Source organism: Penicillium paradoxum, assembly GCF_028828445.1.
Source record: "Penicillium paradoxum strain IBT 22861 chromosome Unknown utg000004l_segment0_segment0, whole genome shotgun sequence".
NCBI lineage: Eukaryota > Fungi > Ascomycota > Eurotiomycetes > Eurotiales > Aspergillaceae > Penicillium > Penicillium paradoxum.
In genome coordinates this window covers 80,019-94,194 of record NW_026643182.1, presented here as the reverse complement: position 1 = coordinate 94,194, position 14,176 = coordinate 80,019, and the positions used below count along the sequence as shown (strand labels likewise).

The 14,176-nt window shown below is 50.1% G+C and overlaps 5 protein-coding genes across 5 annotated transcripts; 1 reads left to right on the top strand and 4 right to left on the bottom strand.

Annotated features, from left to right (window-relative positions):
- Positions 1-199: 199 nt before the first annotated feature.
- On the bottom strand, positions 200-1,435 carry N7457_003814 (syntaxin; the record flags this gene model as incomplete). Its single annotated transcript, XM_057174859.1, has 5 exons — positions 200-261; positions 323-602; positions 671-1,143; positions 1,198-1,366; positions 1,430-1,435. The coding sequence occupies 5 exons, from the start codon at positions 1,433-1,435 to the stop codon at positions 200-202; spliced, it is 990 nt and encodes a 329-aa protein (XP_057031906.1).
- A 1,568-nt stretch (positions 1,436-3,003) lies between these two features.
- Positions 3,004-4,811, bottom strand: N7457_003813 (uncharacterized protein; the record flags this gene model as incomplete). The annotated part of the gene is made up of 2 exons (XM_057174858.1): positions 3,004-4,720; positions 4,780-4,811. The coding sequence occupies 2 exons, from the start codon at positions 4,809-4,811 to the stop codon at positions 3,004-3,006; spliced, it is 1,749 nt and encodes a 582-aa protein (XP_057031905.1).
- Positions 4,812-10,006: 5,195 nt separating this feature from the next.
- On the bottom strand, positions 10,007-10,834 carry N7457_003812 (eukaryotic translation initiation factor 4E; the record flags this gene model as incomplete). The annotated part of the gene is made up of 3 exons (XM_057174857.1): positions 10,007-10,474; positions 10,535-10,606; positions 10,661-10,834. 3 exons carry the CDS (start codon positions 10,832-10,834, stop codon positions 10,007-10,009), a joined length of 714 nt encoding a protein of 237 aa, XP_057031904.1.
- A 567-nt stretch (positions 10,835-11,401) lies between these two features.
- Positions 11,402-12,165, bottom strand: N7457_003811 (Mpv17/PMP22 family protein; the record flags this gene model as incomplete). Its single annotated transcript, XM_057174856.1, has 5 exons — positions 11,402-11,448; positions 11,514-11,819; positions 11,878-11,983; positions 12,045-12,099; positions 12,155-12,165. 5 exons carry the CDS (start codon positions 12,163-12,165, stop codon positions 11,402-11,404), a joined length of 525 nt encoding a protein of 174 aa, XP_057031903.1.
- Positions 12,166-12,778: 613 nt separating this feature from the next.
- Positions 12,779-13,930, top strand: N7457_003810 (40S ribosomal protein uS5; the record flags this gene model as incomplete). The annotated part of the gene is made up of 3 exons (XM_057174855.1): positions 12,779-13,045; positions 13,194-13,451; positions 13,539-13,930. 3 exons carry the CDS (start codon positions 12,779-12,781, stop codon positions 13,794-13,796), a joined length of 783 nt encoding a protein of 260 aa, XP_057031902.1. The 3' UTR covers positions 13,797-13,930.
- Positions 13,931-14,176: the final 246 nt, after the last annotated feature.

The following is a 14,176-nucleotide window of genomic DNA, read 5'->3' as shown; positions in this document are numbered from 1 at the left end:
ACAGCTAGGAAGCAGGGGGGGGAACACACAAGGAAAAGACAATTCGGAGACGTTGCTTTTACACAAAAGAAAAAGAAATGCGACGGGGTGGTATAACAACGAGGGGACAAAAGACAAATGGGAAGATCCGGAGATGCGTCGATCCCCGGCGAAGGTCGTACAGAGAAAGGGCAAGGAACAGATGCAGGGCGACAGATTATTAGCTCTTGTTGGCCTGAGTGACACCGACGGCCACACCAACGACAATAGCAATAATAATAACTACATGCCGTTTTGATTAGCATTTCATCCATGGGCAAGTGTGCAGACAGCTGGAACTTACTGATGATAATCAAAGCGTACCACTTCCAGCGCCGGGCGTTCTTTGCGCTCTGAATGGCGCTGTCAAGCTTGGTGTTGGCTTGCTCGACATTGCGGTGTGTCTCCTCGGCGCCCTGCTGGATCTGCTGGACTGCAGGCTCCTGCTGGTGCACCAGCTCAGCAACCTCGTTGTACAGATGGCTGAGTTCGATCAAATCCTGCTCGATCTTGCGGATAGCAGCGGAACGCTGCAGGGTAGCCTGACGGGCGTCGTTGGCCTGACGAGTGCGAGTGCCGGGGACCTATTTATTATCACAAGTTAGCGGCCGACCGCAGGAATTGCAGGAATTGCAATTCGGGAAAGACATACAACAAAGCTCTGCTCCTGTCCCATCAGAACGTTCTGCACACCCTGCTCCAATTCCTCGGGGGTGGCCTCGGGGTTGGCAATCTCGTATCGGCGGCGCACTTGCTCCTCCAGACGCTTCTGGAAGTCACTCTGTGTCCGCTGGTACTGCTCAATCTCACGGCGCAGGTTGCGGCTGACGTTCTCAACCTGACCCTGCACGCGCGAGTCGCCAGATCCGGGGGTTTCCTTGACGCGCTTGAACTGATCGCGCAGGTAGCGCAGCGCAGTATTGATTTCGTCCTCGATGTAGTCAAGTGTCTGGCGCGAAGCCTGGTCTTCCTTGCCGGTGCTGGAGTCCAGGAGGGCCTTCTGGGCGGAAATGAGCTGGTTCTCGCGCTTCTTGGTCAACTCCGTAATACCCTCGTTGATCTCCTTGCATTTGTTCAGAATGGCGGTTGGGCCACCGGAAGGGCCTTGGTTGATGTTGGACATCTCTGTAGAACAATTAGTCTCGGTTGTCGCATGGTGAGATGCTCGGATTGGCATACCATAGCCTCCATTGCCCTGCTCGGCGGCGCTTGCTTGGCCATAACCACCGCCATAGCCATAGCTCTGTTGCTGCTGTTCCTGGGCTGCATAAGGGTTGCTTTGCTGCCCGCTTCCGTAGGGGTTGTACTGGCCGTAGCCGCCTGAGTTGGTATCCCCTAAGCTCTGGTACTAGGGAAATTTGGATCAGAAAATCGATTCCAGTCAGACACAATGACCCATTGGTTCACTCACACTCATGATGTGTATAGGTTGTCAGAGTCTTGGGATGGAATGTGATATGTAGTTAGGGGGAGATGAAGGAGGGAAGGGTGAGACGGGGCGAAGTGGAGGTGCGGCAGAAGCGCTGGCGGTGTCAGGACAGCAAAGCCAATAAGCCCCGGGTGTTAGTCGCGATGGGAATTAAGCATTCAGACCCATCAAAGGGAAAGGATCAAAAGGATTCAAGAGGAAGAATTTTCTCCAGTTCTCAACAAAGTCATTCGGAATTGAATTATCTACATTATTTTTTTTTTCCCAGAACTACGCACTGTTCATCGATTTTGCAGTGGAGACCCCGAGACTGACATTCCTCCTGTGTGGTTGACGTGCTTCTATTTCCGACAGATCGGCATTCGGCTGGACACCTGGGTTCCCATGGTACCTGGTACTTGGATGTGTCATGCAATCTCCACTACCGCAGCGGTATTCAGTACTTGCTTAGCAGTGGCGATGAGATCCTGCACGTCATAATGTATCGGGAGTTACTCCGTACGGAGTACAGCCCAGTTCCCTTCCAGTCACCTTCGAATTGCTCCCTGACAGGCAACGAGTCGGAAATATCATGCGCAGGGGCGGTTGGAATATCAGTGAAACTTGGCCAATCAGCATACCGGGGGCTATTGCAGCCTCATCCCAGGCATCAACTATAACGGTGGATTGACACCTGAAGTACGGAGTACAGCGCATAAGTGTGGGGAACTTGATATCATTGATCCTATCAGTCTGAGGCCTGGGGGATTCTACGCAGCCTATTTTTAGCCCATCGCATGCATAATAGGGTGCGAGGGCTCGTATCCTGTGGGTCAGACACATTGCTCATCCATCACAAATCGTTGCCTTGGCACATATATGGAGTACTCCGTACAGAGTACAGGTTCTCCGGATCAAAGGTTTGCAGATAGTGGAATAGGCGTGGATGTATCACACTTCACTCGCCCCAAGACCTCTCGATGTTGGACGAGAATTCCGAAGGTGCAGACTTGAGCCTCAAATCGATCTAAATGCAGCCTTCAATGTTCTTACCAGATGAAAGACATGACAATGTGAGCATATATGTACCTACATAAAGGCGTTGACCGGTATATTGGCCCCGGGAAAGCCCGAACCGGTCGAGCTTGCCTTCCAGGAGCTCCTTCCTCTTTTTTGGATCGAACAACGGTCACTTCACCGTTCTCGACATCCATGTACCTACATGTACCTACACGTAGTTACATATGATATAGTTACATATGTAGTTAATAGTCATGTACATGTACAAATCTACGTACTTAAATCTCGTAAGAATGCCCTCTTTATAGAATGAATTATTTCCATTTGATGAATTTATATACTAGAGATTAAACCAAGTATCGTATCATGCCACATCTCAACGTTCTGCACAGCAGTTTTAGAACACATAGAGGGTCCTGCTCCAATGCAAGTGAGAAAAAGAAAAACGTAACGTACGATCCCGGCGTAGAAATACATGCAATGCCTATGCGATAACCAAAAAAAACAATCAAAAGTCACAAGATGATAATACAAAAGTACCCCGGATGTGGAATGCTTTATTCAGCCCTCGACTGGCGTCGTGACTCGACAGGACTGTCGGGCATTTCGTCATCGGCATCCAGAGCGTTCAGGTCATCTTCCTTGGCGTTGAGGTGGCGGAAGACGATGAAGAAGATGATACCGACGCAGAAGGAGGCAACGGCCAGACCGGTGTACATCCACATGATGGCGGGATCGAAGAGTGCGGGGGTAAGGGCTTCGGCAATGGCGGATCCGAACGCGTTCGTCAGGAGGTACATCGACTGCACGAAGGACTTCATGCTGGGTGGCGCCTTGGTATAGGCGTACTCGAGACCAGAGACCGAGGCGAAAATCTCGGCGATACCCATGAAGAAGTAGGCAGGGGTCTGAATGGCGATGTGGACATTGTTACCTTGGGCAACACCGTCGATCTTGGATGCATCGCAGAGCGGGGTACCATAACAAGGTCCGGCGGAGTAGATCAGGTGTTGCACAATCGCGGCGTACATCATGGCCAGCGAGGCGACGATGAAGCCCAGGGAAATACGGGTGATGGGGAGGAAGGGGATCTTCAGGCGACGCAGGATGGGGTAGACGCAGGTCTCGAGGACGGGGATGAAGACGAGAATGGAGATAGGGTCGAAGTTCTGCATCAGATCGTTGGGGATGCCGTGACTTTGCATCTGACCGGCCTGGGTGACGAAGTTACCGGAGAACTGTCCGTAGACAACCCAGAAGATGGGGTAGAAGCAGAACACACGGCAGGCGATCAAGGAGCGCTTCAACTCCTCGATGAACTGGTCGTTCCATTTGATGACGGCGGTGCCACCGTTCGCGCTCTGCCATGAAGGCTTGGGGGCGTCCATGTTGCGGTTTTTGAGCATGATCCAGAGAGCGCGGAAAGCGTCCGTGATGACGGAACCTTGGGGTGGGCGGACGACGTAGGTCTTGCGGCCGAGGATGATGACCATCGTGCCGACAATGAACATGCAGAAACAGAGGAGGTAGGCGGGCCAGAAATCGAGATACAGCTCCATGTAGGGGGTGGCGAGGAGGGAGAGTGAGCCGACGTTGATACATGCGTAGAAGATCATGTAGATACGCTGGATGGTCAGGGCGGGATCGATGATGACGCGCTCACCCTTCTTGGTGGTGGTGAGAGCCATCTTCTTCCGCTTGTACTGGTCTGCGATCAACGGTGCCACGTTACTCTTGATACCACCGGTACCGATACCGATAATCAAGATAGCAACGATGAAACCGCCGAGACCGGCGCCATGGTCCAGGGCAGTGGGAATAGACGTGCAGACCAGAATGAGGAGACCGACGAGGTAGACGAAACAGAAGACCACAATGGCCTTGTACTTGCCGAGGTATTGATCGGCAACGATGGCACCGAAAATGGGAGTAACATAGCACCAGAACTGGAAGAAAGTAACGAGACCGGTGGCACCCTGGTGATCCATACCAAGGGCACCACGACCCATGCTGCCATCGCGAGGTCGCTGAATATAGTTCTGGAACAGACCGGACATGCCGTAGTAGCAGAAACGTTCACACAGCTCGACCATGGCTACCAACCACGCGGAGAGGGGAAGGTTCTCAGCGACATGACGCAGGGAAGTCTTCTCCGAGAGGGTAGGTTCACCACCATCGGGGGTGATCTGGTTCTCCTTGTCCATCTCGGCCTGCATCATGGCCTTTTCATTGAGGACGACATGTTGGGTAACATTGTCGGCATCGTAGGCAGGGCTGGAGATTAGGGTTAGCCGCATGAGTCATGGATTCTTTTTAAGTATATGAAGACATACGCATTAGCCCCATTCTCACGATCTGCGGACATGGCTGATACTAGACCCGCGGTGCCTTCTCTTTCAAGAGGGCGTGATTTAGATGGATAGCAGACAGAGAGGGGAAAAAAGAGAGAGAAGAGCGACCGCGATCTTATTCTATATATGCAATTTTTCCCATTACCCAACATCCGAGACGGAAGTGGGGACTGACTCTGCTATCGCGAAAAAAAAAAGGCAAGAAAAGCGAAAAAGCGAAAAAAAAGCCAAATGAATCCCCGTCCAAAGCTCCCACTAAGACTCATCTGAGAAGGTCCAAAATGGGTTTGTTTGCAGACCGTGGATGCCCTTGCAGTCTATCGCTCGACGGTGAATGGCCAGTCCACGAATGTAACCCCAGAACGGGACACGGAAGCGAACAATTGCAAATTGACAAGCAGAAACCGGAGTGGAGCGTTCTCGGTAGATTGATCAATCAGATCGACGACAGAACTGGTTCTCAGGGCGTTATTGCATCTGGGGATACTGGGAGGGCCAGTCCGAGCCCACTTTTCCGCTTCTCAACGAATCATAGTGGTGAGTCGGTGATGGCCGGTGAGGTAGAAAATTTCCCAATCGAGGACATGCCCGTCGAATTTCGCCCTCGTGGCGAATTTATTTGCCTTTTTCTCTTTTTTTTTCTCTCCGGAGTACAGCCCCTGCTCCGCGTGTTTGAAACCCGCCGGAGTATATTCGGGATCGGACTAGCCGACTCATGGATAGGCATTAGGTATCTTGCAAGTTGTGTGCTGTGTGTGGTGTGTAGGGAGTCATGTGTAGTCTGTGGTGTGAGGGAATTGGGATCATACTCCTGGATCCGTTTCCGGGCACTGCGTCCGATGCAGTCCTCCGTACGGAGCGAATAGGACAATCGTACTCCGCACCTCATGCATGCTGATCAACCTTACGATTGCGCAATGCAACGTTGGGGTTCTTCCCCGCTTGATTCCTTTCTCGCTGAGTTTCACTGTCTCACGGCACAGCATACCCGCTTACCCCGGAGTAGTGTTGTGCACCTGTTCCTCGCTTTCCTTAGGTGGGGATGGACCGAAGATTCGCCATGGTAGCCAATGCCATTCGAAGCGATGACATGAGAGAAATGAGTGTCCCTTCTTCGCTGATTCCGGGGTAATTATTCTCTCGTAAAAAGGCGACGGGGTTGAAAGCAGTGGAGCAGACTGGCCCCGTGCCATATGATAAGGGATTCTGTTAGTCTGTGCTATTAGTGTCAGCCCATCACATTGAAATGGTAATAGAGGGGAAACAAGAAGGGAACAAAGAAGGGGAAAAAAAGAAGGAAAAAAGAAAACGAAAATGAAATCGCAGATGCAGGAAGACGCTCCTAAATAACACCGTCGCCAGGGAACACCAAGAAACCCCAAGCCGTGGCGCATGCTCTTGGGGCTCCGACTTCGCTGTGACCGGGTATTTGGGCTTCAGTCCACCAACCGCAGGATTGCCTATAATATAGGGGCGATTATTATGCCTAACGATCGCCCAAAGAGGTGGCCGCTCCCCCAAAAGGCGTTCGGCTGGTCAGTCGCCAAGGGCCTTGTGCCTAGGAAGAGAGAGTTCACCAAGACTGCTAAGATATTGGCACCTTGGCATACCCGGCACCGGCGGGCATCCGGGTTATATACGGAGTACGGATTGCATCAACCCCGGAGTCTTTCGGATCGGATAGGGTTGTCGATACAGAGTGTCTGTGGCTCAGCCGCATCGTCGTCAACCTCGTTGGTCTCCAGGCCTACAACTGCACTCCCGTGAACCTCAAGTTTACTCGTCCAAGTTTGAGTTGCAAGAGCGCATTGCAAGGCTTGGTTCCCCGGCGCTTTCTGCGATTTAAGACCAGTGGTTGAAGGTCATCCTGCTATCGTAAATGACTCGATACGAGAATCCTTGCGGGATCGTTCCGACATCGCTATCTGTTCCCCCACTGATACCGTGAGGATTGGGTTCTACAGCATACGCAATGACATGGCAGCATCAAGGACCATTGAAGCCAACTGGGTGGAACTTCACAGATGGCATGTTGGTCTTGATTAGCCTGGGGTATACATAATGTGGAATCAAACAAGACCCGCCAACTACTCAGTACAACATACAACAAACTATGTTGTGCAGTATGTATCGCTATACTTCGTACCATCTGTGAGAATAGCGAGTTACGCAATACATACCTCGAAGGGAAACGATTGGTCTCGTCTCCACAGGTCTATGGGTATCAGAGCCGTGTACTCCGTACGGAGTACGAATCTGCTTAACGAGAGGATACTATTCCTGTCGGGACTTGGCAAGGACGATATCACTAAAGAATATGTACGGTGCTGGTCGGAGAATTTTCGGCGAAAGCACATTGCTTAGCTCTCCCCGAAAAAGCTGTCTTTTATTGGCTAGCTTACTCGGGCCTTCTTTCTGTACAGCATAGAGCAAAAAGACTAGATCCTTTCATCTCTCTCCGGCCTTTAAGCCTTTACTCTTTCAGTGAGCCTGGACTCAGAGTGGATTTCATTGAGGCGGCACAGCCTGACGCACTTCTTGCAATACTCCGGGGTAACAGCCTTAGTGGCATTTCCAAACCCGTCCAATGAAAGATTCACCCATTCAAGACTCTCGCTTTCTGTTTCCTGCATTATCAATATCCCTGCCTGGCATCCAAATCAATTCATTGGTCTACTAGCAGGATTTCCCTCTTTCATCTTTACAACTCGGATATCAGCATAACCTACAAGTGAGGAAAGAACAAAGGCACCTCGTCGAGTTTCATAGACACCATTACATCAGATAGGATGAACTGTCCCCGATGTCTTTCGGACACTTACCGGGTAGGAGTATCTAGGGCTCTCTACAAGTAACATAGTAAACATGCTCCAAGTGGCCCCAGGTGAAGTGGCCAAGCGGGTAGTTCCCTTGTAGTTCATCGTCATCCTGGGTGGCTTGTACATTATTATATATCAGAGTTGACTTCCGCGCGCGCTATTTCTTTTAAATCAGTTGCTGATTGGTTATATCCCCATCCTAATCAGTTTACCTTTTTGCTCCTATGGTGCTTGTTTGTGCTGTGTAATCTAGTCGTGGATACATGCAATGAAATCGATTGCCAAATTCGTATACGATTAGCCTTGGGGCATAATGCTATATAGTCCCAGTCCCGGTTCAAAAGGCTGAGATTTAAGAATCTTACACTCGAAATAGCCAGAAGAATACGCGGTGGAAGAGCTACTCATGGTCTTCGAGGGAAGTGAGCTGATATCATATTCAAGCAGAAACCATGTGAGGGCTTGTGGCCGTCCCCTATATTCTAGGAATGCGGTCAACTGTCTGTTTCGTCCTCTATGGAGTCTGTGAAGCCCATATACCAATTGATCGACTACTATTAGGGCATATAATCCGATCAATCACCTACCTTTCAGGTACAAGAAGTCTAAGCCGAATCGTCATGCCAAAGCGCTTTCGAGTCTCTACTGGGAATGAACACATACAATACATTCAAGTCTTGATCACGGTGTCATGACTATAGATGGAGTAGCCAATATCACAGCTCTTCGTCTTTGGACCATGTTGAATAAGCGGGTGTACCCAGGCTGATGGCTCTATACATGACTGTGTTGCCCTTATTGCCAGCTAGGATATATCCCGGTTCCCGCATGCATCTCAGAAAAAGGAGCATACTATCTTGTGGACATGATAATAGTCGACGTGCATGAAAAGAATATATGTATATATACCTAAAGGCCAATTGATTGCTTGGTGATTGATATGCCCTCTACGGCTTCTAAAAAGGAAGCTTCCAAGGTTGGAACATTGTATTAGTCAACTCAGAGGCAATCTGCCAGTACAGCTCCCCGTGTGTGACAGTTAGGTAATAAGATCGGTGCGAAAGATATACTTGACAATTCATTCTGCACAATTTGGCCGGTGGTTGATTGATGTGGTGGAAGGATGTAGTGTACGACCGCCTTTGTCACATCATAGCCATCAGCTGTCCAACCCACCGTATGGCTTATAATAAAAGGATCGTCTCCTTTTATCTGTACCATGATTGAGTTGGATATGACATATCTGGTCTTTGGGATATCGTTACAAAAGAAATAGAGCTGGTTTTCCACCGGAAACTGGGAAATATATCTTCAGATCATATCCCATCACGACAATTATCGTGATAATTCTCAACAGAACCAAACACAAGCCATTTAGAGCCATCGTTAATATAGAAGGTCATAGAAGGTCTTCTTCCTAAGCCAGTGTGTCTGTTACGCATCATCGACCAGCATAGTCGCCACGAGTATATTACCCTCTATAGCACTCTAATACGTGGGAAAGATTAGCGAATGACGTTTTCATCTGCTTGGAAATACCCTAGCATGTCCATATATCTTATATGGTGACTGGTAACTCTTAGTTGATACATTATGTATCTAGATATCAAAGTGGGCTGGAGAGTATGACATCAGATAGCAACCTATTGCTTGCAAGGATTCTCTTTCCCCCCTTAAGTAATGACTCTAACACGTACATGTATATTGGATGTCTTGCATGGTCTCAGTCCACGACAGGGGTCGTCTATCCATTGATACCCATTGATGGTATAGAAGATGTTGAATCCCATCTAAACATGGGAATTCGGGGCTAGATACAAGGCTTGCAATCCACGAGGCTGATCAATCATGACGAGAGATAGAATAGAAAGCTATAACTACATGCTACGCAGGGTGATGGACTGCAACTGCCAAATTCTAGATATACTGGAATCTCCCAGCATGATCCTCCAAAATGATCAACTCTACAAAGCTGGCCCAGGTGCTTCCAAGATTGACCTCGTCAAAGCCCTAGCAACCCAACACCAAAAAGTTGAATGCATCCATGAATAGGTCATATTTGTATAGAACAATGTAAGAAAAATACCATCATACTGGCAATGACCTCGACCTCGACCACGGCATAGGCATCGTAAAATGTGTTTGGTAGAGTTGGATACAAGTCGCAAGCAATCAGGTCGTCCCTGCAGAACTGTGCAGCGGGGGGGGAATGAAAGGGGAAACCTCGGTCCCTATGTCATTCACTCCCAAATTTCCCAGCACCGCACATCGAGTCGAGTCAATTCCCCTCGATTCGTGTCGTCCGTAATCGTGAAATCTGCGCATCGCCATCCGTCCCCTTTTCTTTCATTCTTCATCCTCATCTGCATCGCACCATCATAGCCAGCCACCTAAACGGTGTACTTGGCCTTGGCGCGCGTGCTACCACTGTGTGCGCTGTCGGTATGGCCAGAGAACTCCACCACATCCGCCAAGTTGAGACGCAGCACGTCCTTGAACCGCCGGCCAATAGCCTCGAGGACCTCCTTGCCCTGAGCCTGTGTGCGGGTGTGCTTGTCGCCTTGAATGCTCTTGCCCACTGTGCGTGTCCAGAGACCAACACGGTAGAAGCCCTTGCGCACGTTCACGACCACTCCCATAACTTCGTTGTCATCATCCTCCTCGAGGCTCTCACCGATCGCGGCCAGCTGCGCGTGCAGCCAGAGATCATCAATGGGGACGGAGCGCTTGTCCTTGAACTGGTATGACCACTTTCCACCGTGCTTGTTCTGGGGGTCCTCCCACTCGGGTCGTACACCCTTCTTGAAGAGGTGGTAGTCGGCCTTGAGGCCAAGCTCGGAGGTGGGAGTGATGTTGTTCTAATAGCGATCGAGGTCAGTATGATAATCAACCGGGAGAACACTTCAGATCCAACATACATAGATGCCCCAGAATTCTTCAACGGAGCTGAAGGTGACAACCTCCTTGAGCAAATCGTTCCAGTTGTCGCCCTATTCTCATTGATTAGCAAGCTGATACAGCAAAATCTGACAGGTGTCACATACCTTGCCACTGGGAGGCTTGGTGAACCACAGGGTCCATTCGTGCATAAGAGGGTGCTTCACGTTGAAGTCATCGGCGTTGTGGAAAACGGTGACGGCATCACCCTGAGTCTCGGCGACGGGAGCAGCGTTCTCATCGGCCACAGCCGGAGTACCATTCTCTGCGACGGAAGTCATGGTGAATGGATGTGGAGTGGAGGAAGAGGGGAGACAATTGTCGGAAGGTCGGAGGGGCGAGAATTTCGGGGAAAGCGCAAATCGGCTTTTCACACAAAGAAGGTCAGATTAAACCGAGCCTGGATCGAGTCAGCAGTAAATAGTCTGCTCCAGGCAGTGTGAGGTGACAGTGGAGGTGGGCAACAATTGACTGCAAAGAGTGGAAGTTTTGAAGTTCGAGCCACAAAAACTTGCCTTGCCTCTTTTGGGTTCTTCCGTAACATAATCAGTATCACCGCGACTATATCGGATCTCACTTTTCTCTTACTCCAGTCGCAGAGATGCTTTTATTTTTTTATTTTTTTCATTTTGATTAAGCAGTATTTATTGGGAGATATCTATGGTATCTATTCTATCTGAAGACTGACTTAGTGAAAAGTGCAGAAGAAAAATCTTTCCGAACACGATGCCCGAGCACCGAACCCAACAGCCGAAATTCTTATACAAAGAGAGCGCCAATGTGAAAAGCAATAAACAAGCTGACAATGACCAATAAAACTTCAAGGATATCTCAAGCCAACTTCTAGATTACAATTCCTCACCACTGTTCATCAAGCTAAGGAAGCAGTTCCAGCCTATTCGGTGGTTAGTGACCGGAATAACAACAACAGTCTAAATCATCGGAATAAAAAGGACTCACCTAAACTAATGACGTTAACCACCAGAACACGCAGCTCTAGTGGCACAAATGCAAAGTTGACGCCTTGCACAAACGGCCAAACCATCAGGTTGGCCTTGTAGGCGGGAACAAAGGCGCTCTTCCACCTTTCCACGGGATCAACGCCTTCCATGATAGCCATCGAGGACAAGAAACATGTGAGCTGCACAGGGGCAAAGACTATTTGATCGGCGGCGACACGGGCAGCAGTGGTGGACGCGGTGCCCTTGAGAACAACGTGACGCTGGAGGATACCAAACCACTTAGTGGCAACTGGACCAAAGACGGCTGGGGGAAAAAGACACAGATTAGCAATGGACTTCACAATCGAGACTTATGGTCATACCTCCGCCGTATAAAGCCATGCGCCCGGTGCGGGCGAAGTCATGCTTCTCGAGGCCTCTCCTGTCAACAGCTTGTTGTGCTAGGACATCACCACTTCCGAATAGGAGCTGTTGTGACAAGGGAAGATTAGGAGCTTGTCGGAAAGAAAGAACCAAAAGAGAGACATACTGCACTGGTGATGCTCGCAGTGAGGATTGGCTTCTTAGCCAACTTGGACTGGTACCTGGATTAAACTTTTGAGCTTCAATTCAAGGACGTGAGAACCAAACGAAACTTACCAGCGCAACATAGCGGCGATTGAATCAAGGTATCAGGGGAAGCTGAAGGGGAAGCTGAAGGAGAAGAAAAGAAGGACGAGGGAGAATGCAAAGAGTGAACAAGTGAACAAAAAAAAGGCGATAGGGAGACGCCGAAGAACTATTGACTGGGGGAACAATCTTGAAAATGCGGAGTCGAGATTGCCCTGTCGCATTGCCCAAATAGGAAATGCATCCGCCCGAACCAGATTTTGGCGTGACGTATGGGGTGTATAACATCATTACGAGGACAGGGTTTTGTATAAAAACTTGATAAATCGTTAGAAATCGTTACAGCTCCATACCTAATAGCTTCAAATCCACCAAACAAGATCTACCCCTTCTTGAACGGCGTCAATAATGCCCCTCTAAACAACGGCGATCCATCGATCTACTTCTGGGCCCAGTCAGGTGACACCGCCCTGGAAACCTTAAGTGCACGTGCCACTTCCCCAATCAGGAACTTAGGGCATAGGGTCCCCACTAGGGCTGCCCGCTCGCTTAGCCCACCCGCGCAAATTTCGGGCAAACAGTGCTCAGCGGCGTGAAACTCGACGACCAACTCAATCCCGACAACCCTCCCCGTCGCTTCATAACAACATCAATATGGCTGACGCTGCTCCCCGTGGACGTGGTGGTTTCGGTTCGCGCGGCGACCGTGGTGGTGACCGTGGTGGCCGTGGCCGTGGCCGTCGTGGCCGTCGTGGCCCCAAGCAGGAGGAGAAGGAGTGGCAGCCCGTCACCAAGCTCGGCCGTCTCGTCAAGGCCGGCAAGATCACCTCTATGGAGCAGATCTACCTCCACTCTCTGCCCGTCAAGGAGTACCAGATTGTGGACTTCTTCCTCCCCAAGCTCAAGGATGAGGTTATGAAGGTACGGATCGACACTTTCTGAATTGGAGGATTTGAGCGGGATTCGACTGGAAATGCGACAATTGCACCCAATTGCGCAGTGGAAGCTCTTGCGAAACACGAAAATCTCGAATCAAGATCAGAAACTAACGCCAAATTTCAACCTATAGATCAAGCCCGTCCAGAAGCAGACCCGTGCCGGTCAGCGTACCCGTTTCAAGGCTATTGTCCTCATCGGTGACTCCGAGGGCCACATCGGTCTCGGTATCAAGACCTCCAAGGAAGTCGCCACCGCTATCCGTGCCGCTATCACCATCGCCAAGCTCGCTGTCCTCCCCGTCCGTCGCGGTTACTGGGGTACCAACCTTGGTGAGCCTCACTCTCTGCCCGTCAAGCAGAGTGGAAAGTGTGGTTCCGTCTCCGTCCGTGTAAGTTTCCTACAGAGGTCATATTGGATTTGGTCATCTCTTTTTAGAGGGCCATTGACATGAGGGATGATTTCTAATTTACTATAGCTTATTCCCGCTCCCCGCGGTACCGGCCTTGTTGCCTCCCCCGCCGTCAAGCGTCTGCTCCAGCTCGCCGGTGTCCAGGACGCCTACACCTCCTCCTCCGGCTCCACCAAGACCCTCGAGAACACCCTCAAGGCCACCTTCGTCGCTGTCGTCAACACCTACGGTTTCCTTACCCCCAACCTCTGGGCCGAGACTAAGCTCATTCGCAGCCCTCTCGAGGAGTTCGGTGATGTCCTCCGCCAGGGCAAGAAGTACTAGGTTATGGATGATGCATGATTTTTGTTCGACAATTCCAATGGGTTTCTTTTAAAACTTCTCCCTCTGTGCTAGGCGATTAAAAGATGGTTCGTGTGTGCGAGAGAAATCTCAGCCATGCTCTGGATGTATTTATCACGGGGAGGGACACAAAATAGCGAAGTCCACGGGCCATTTGCCAGCCATTATGTTCTTTGAGCTGTAGTTGTAGACTGTAGGGCAGTACTTTTGACTTTATATATGTAGACCTTGGACGTGGTACCTTCAGATTCAGCTTCATTGTTCGGCATGCGGCCCAATGACCCGATCCTCGATGGAAAGTCGGCTTGACGGGTTGATTTACAGCTACACGAGACTGGCTCAACATATTCTGGGGAATATCA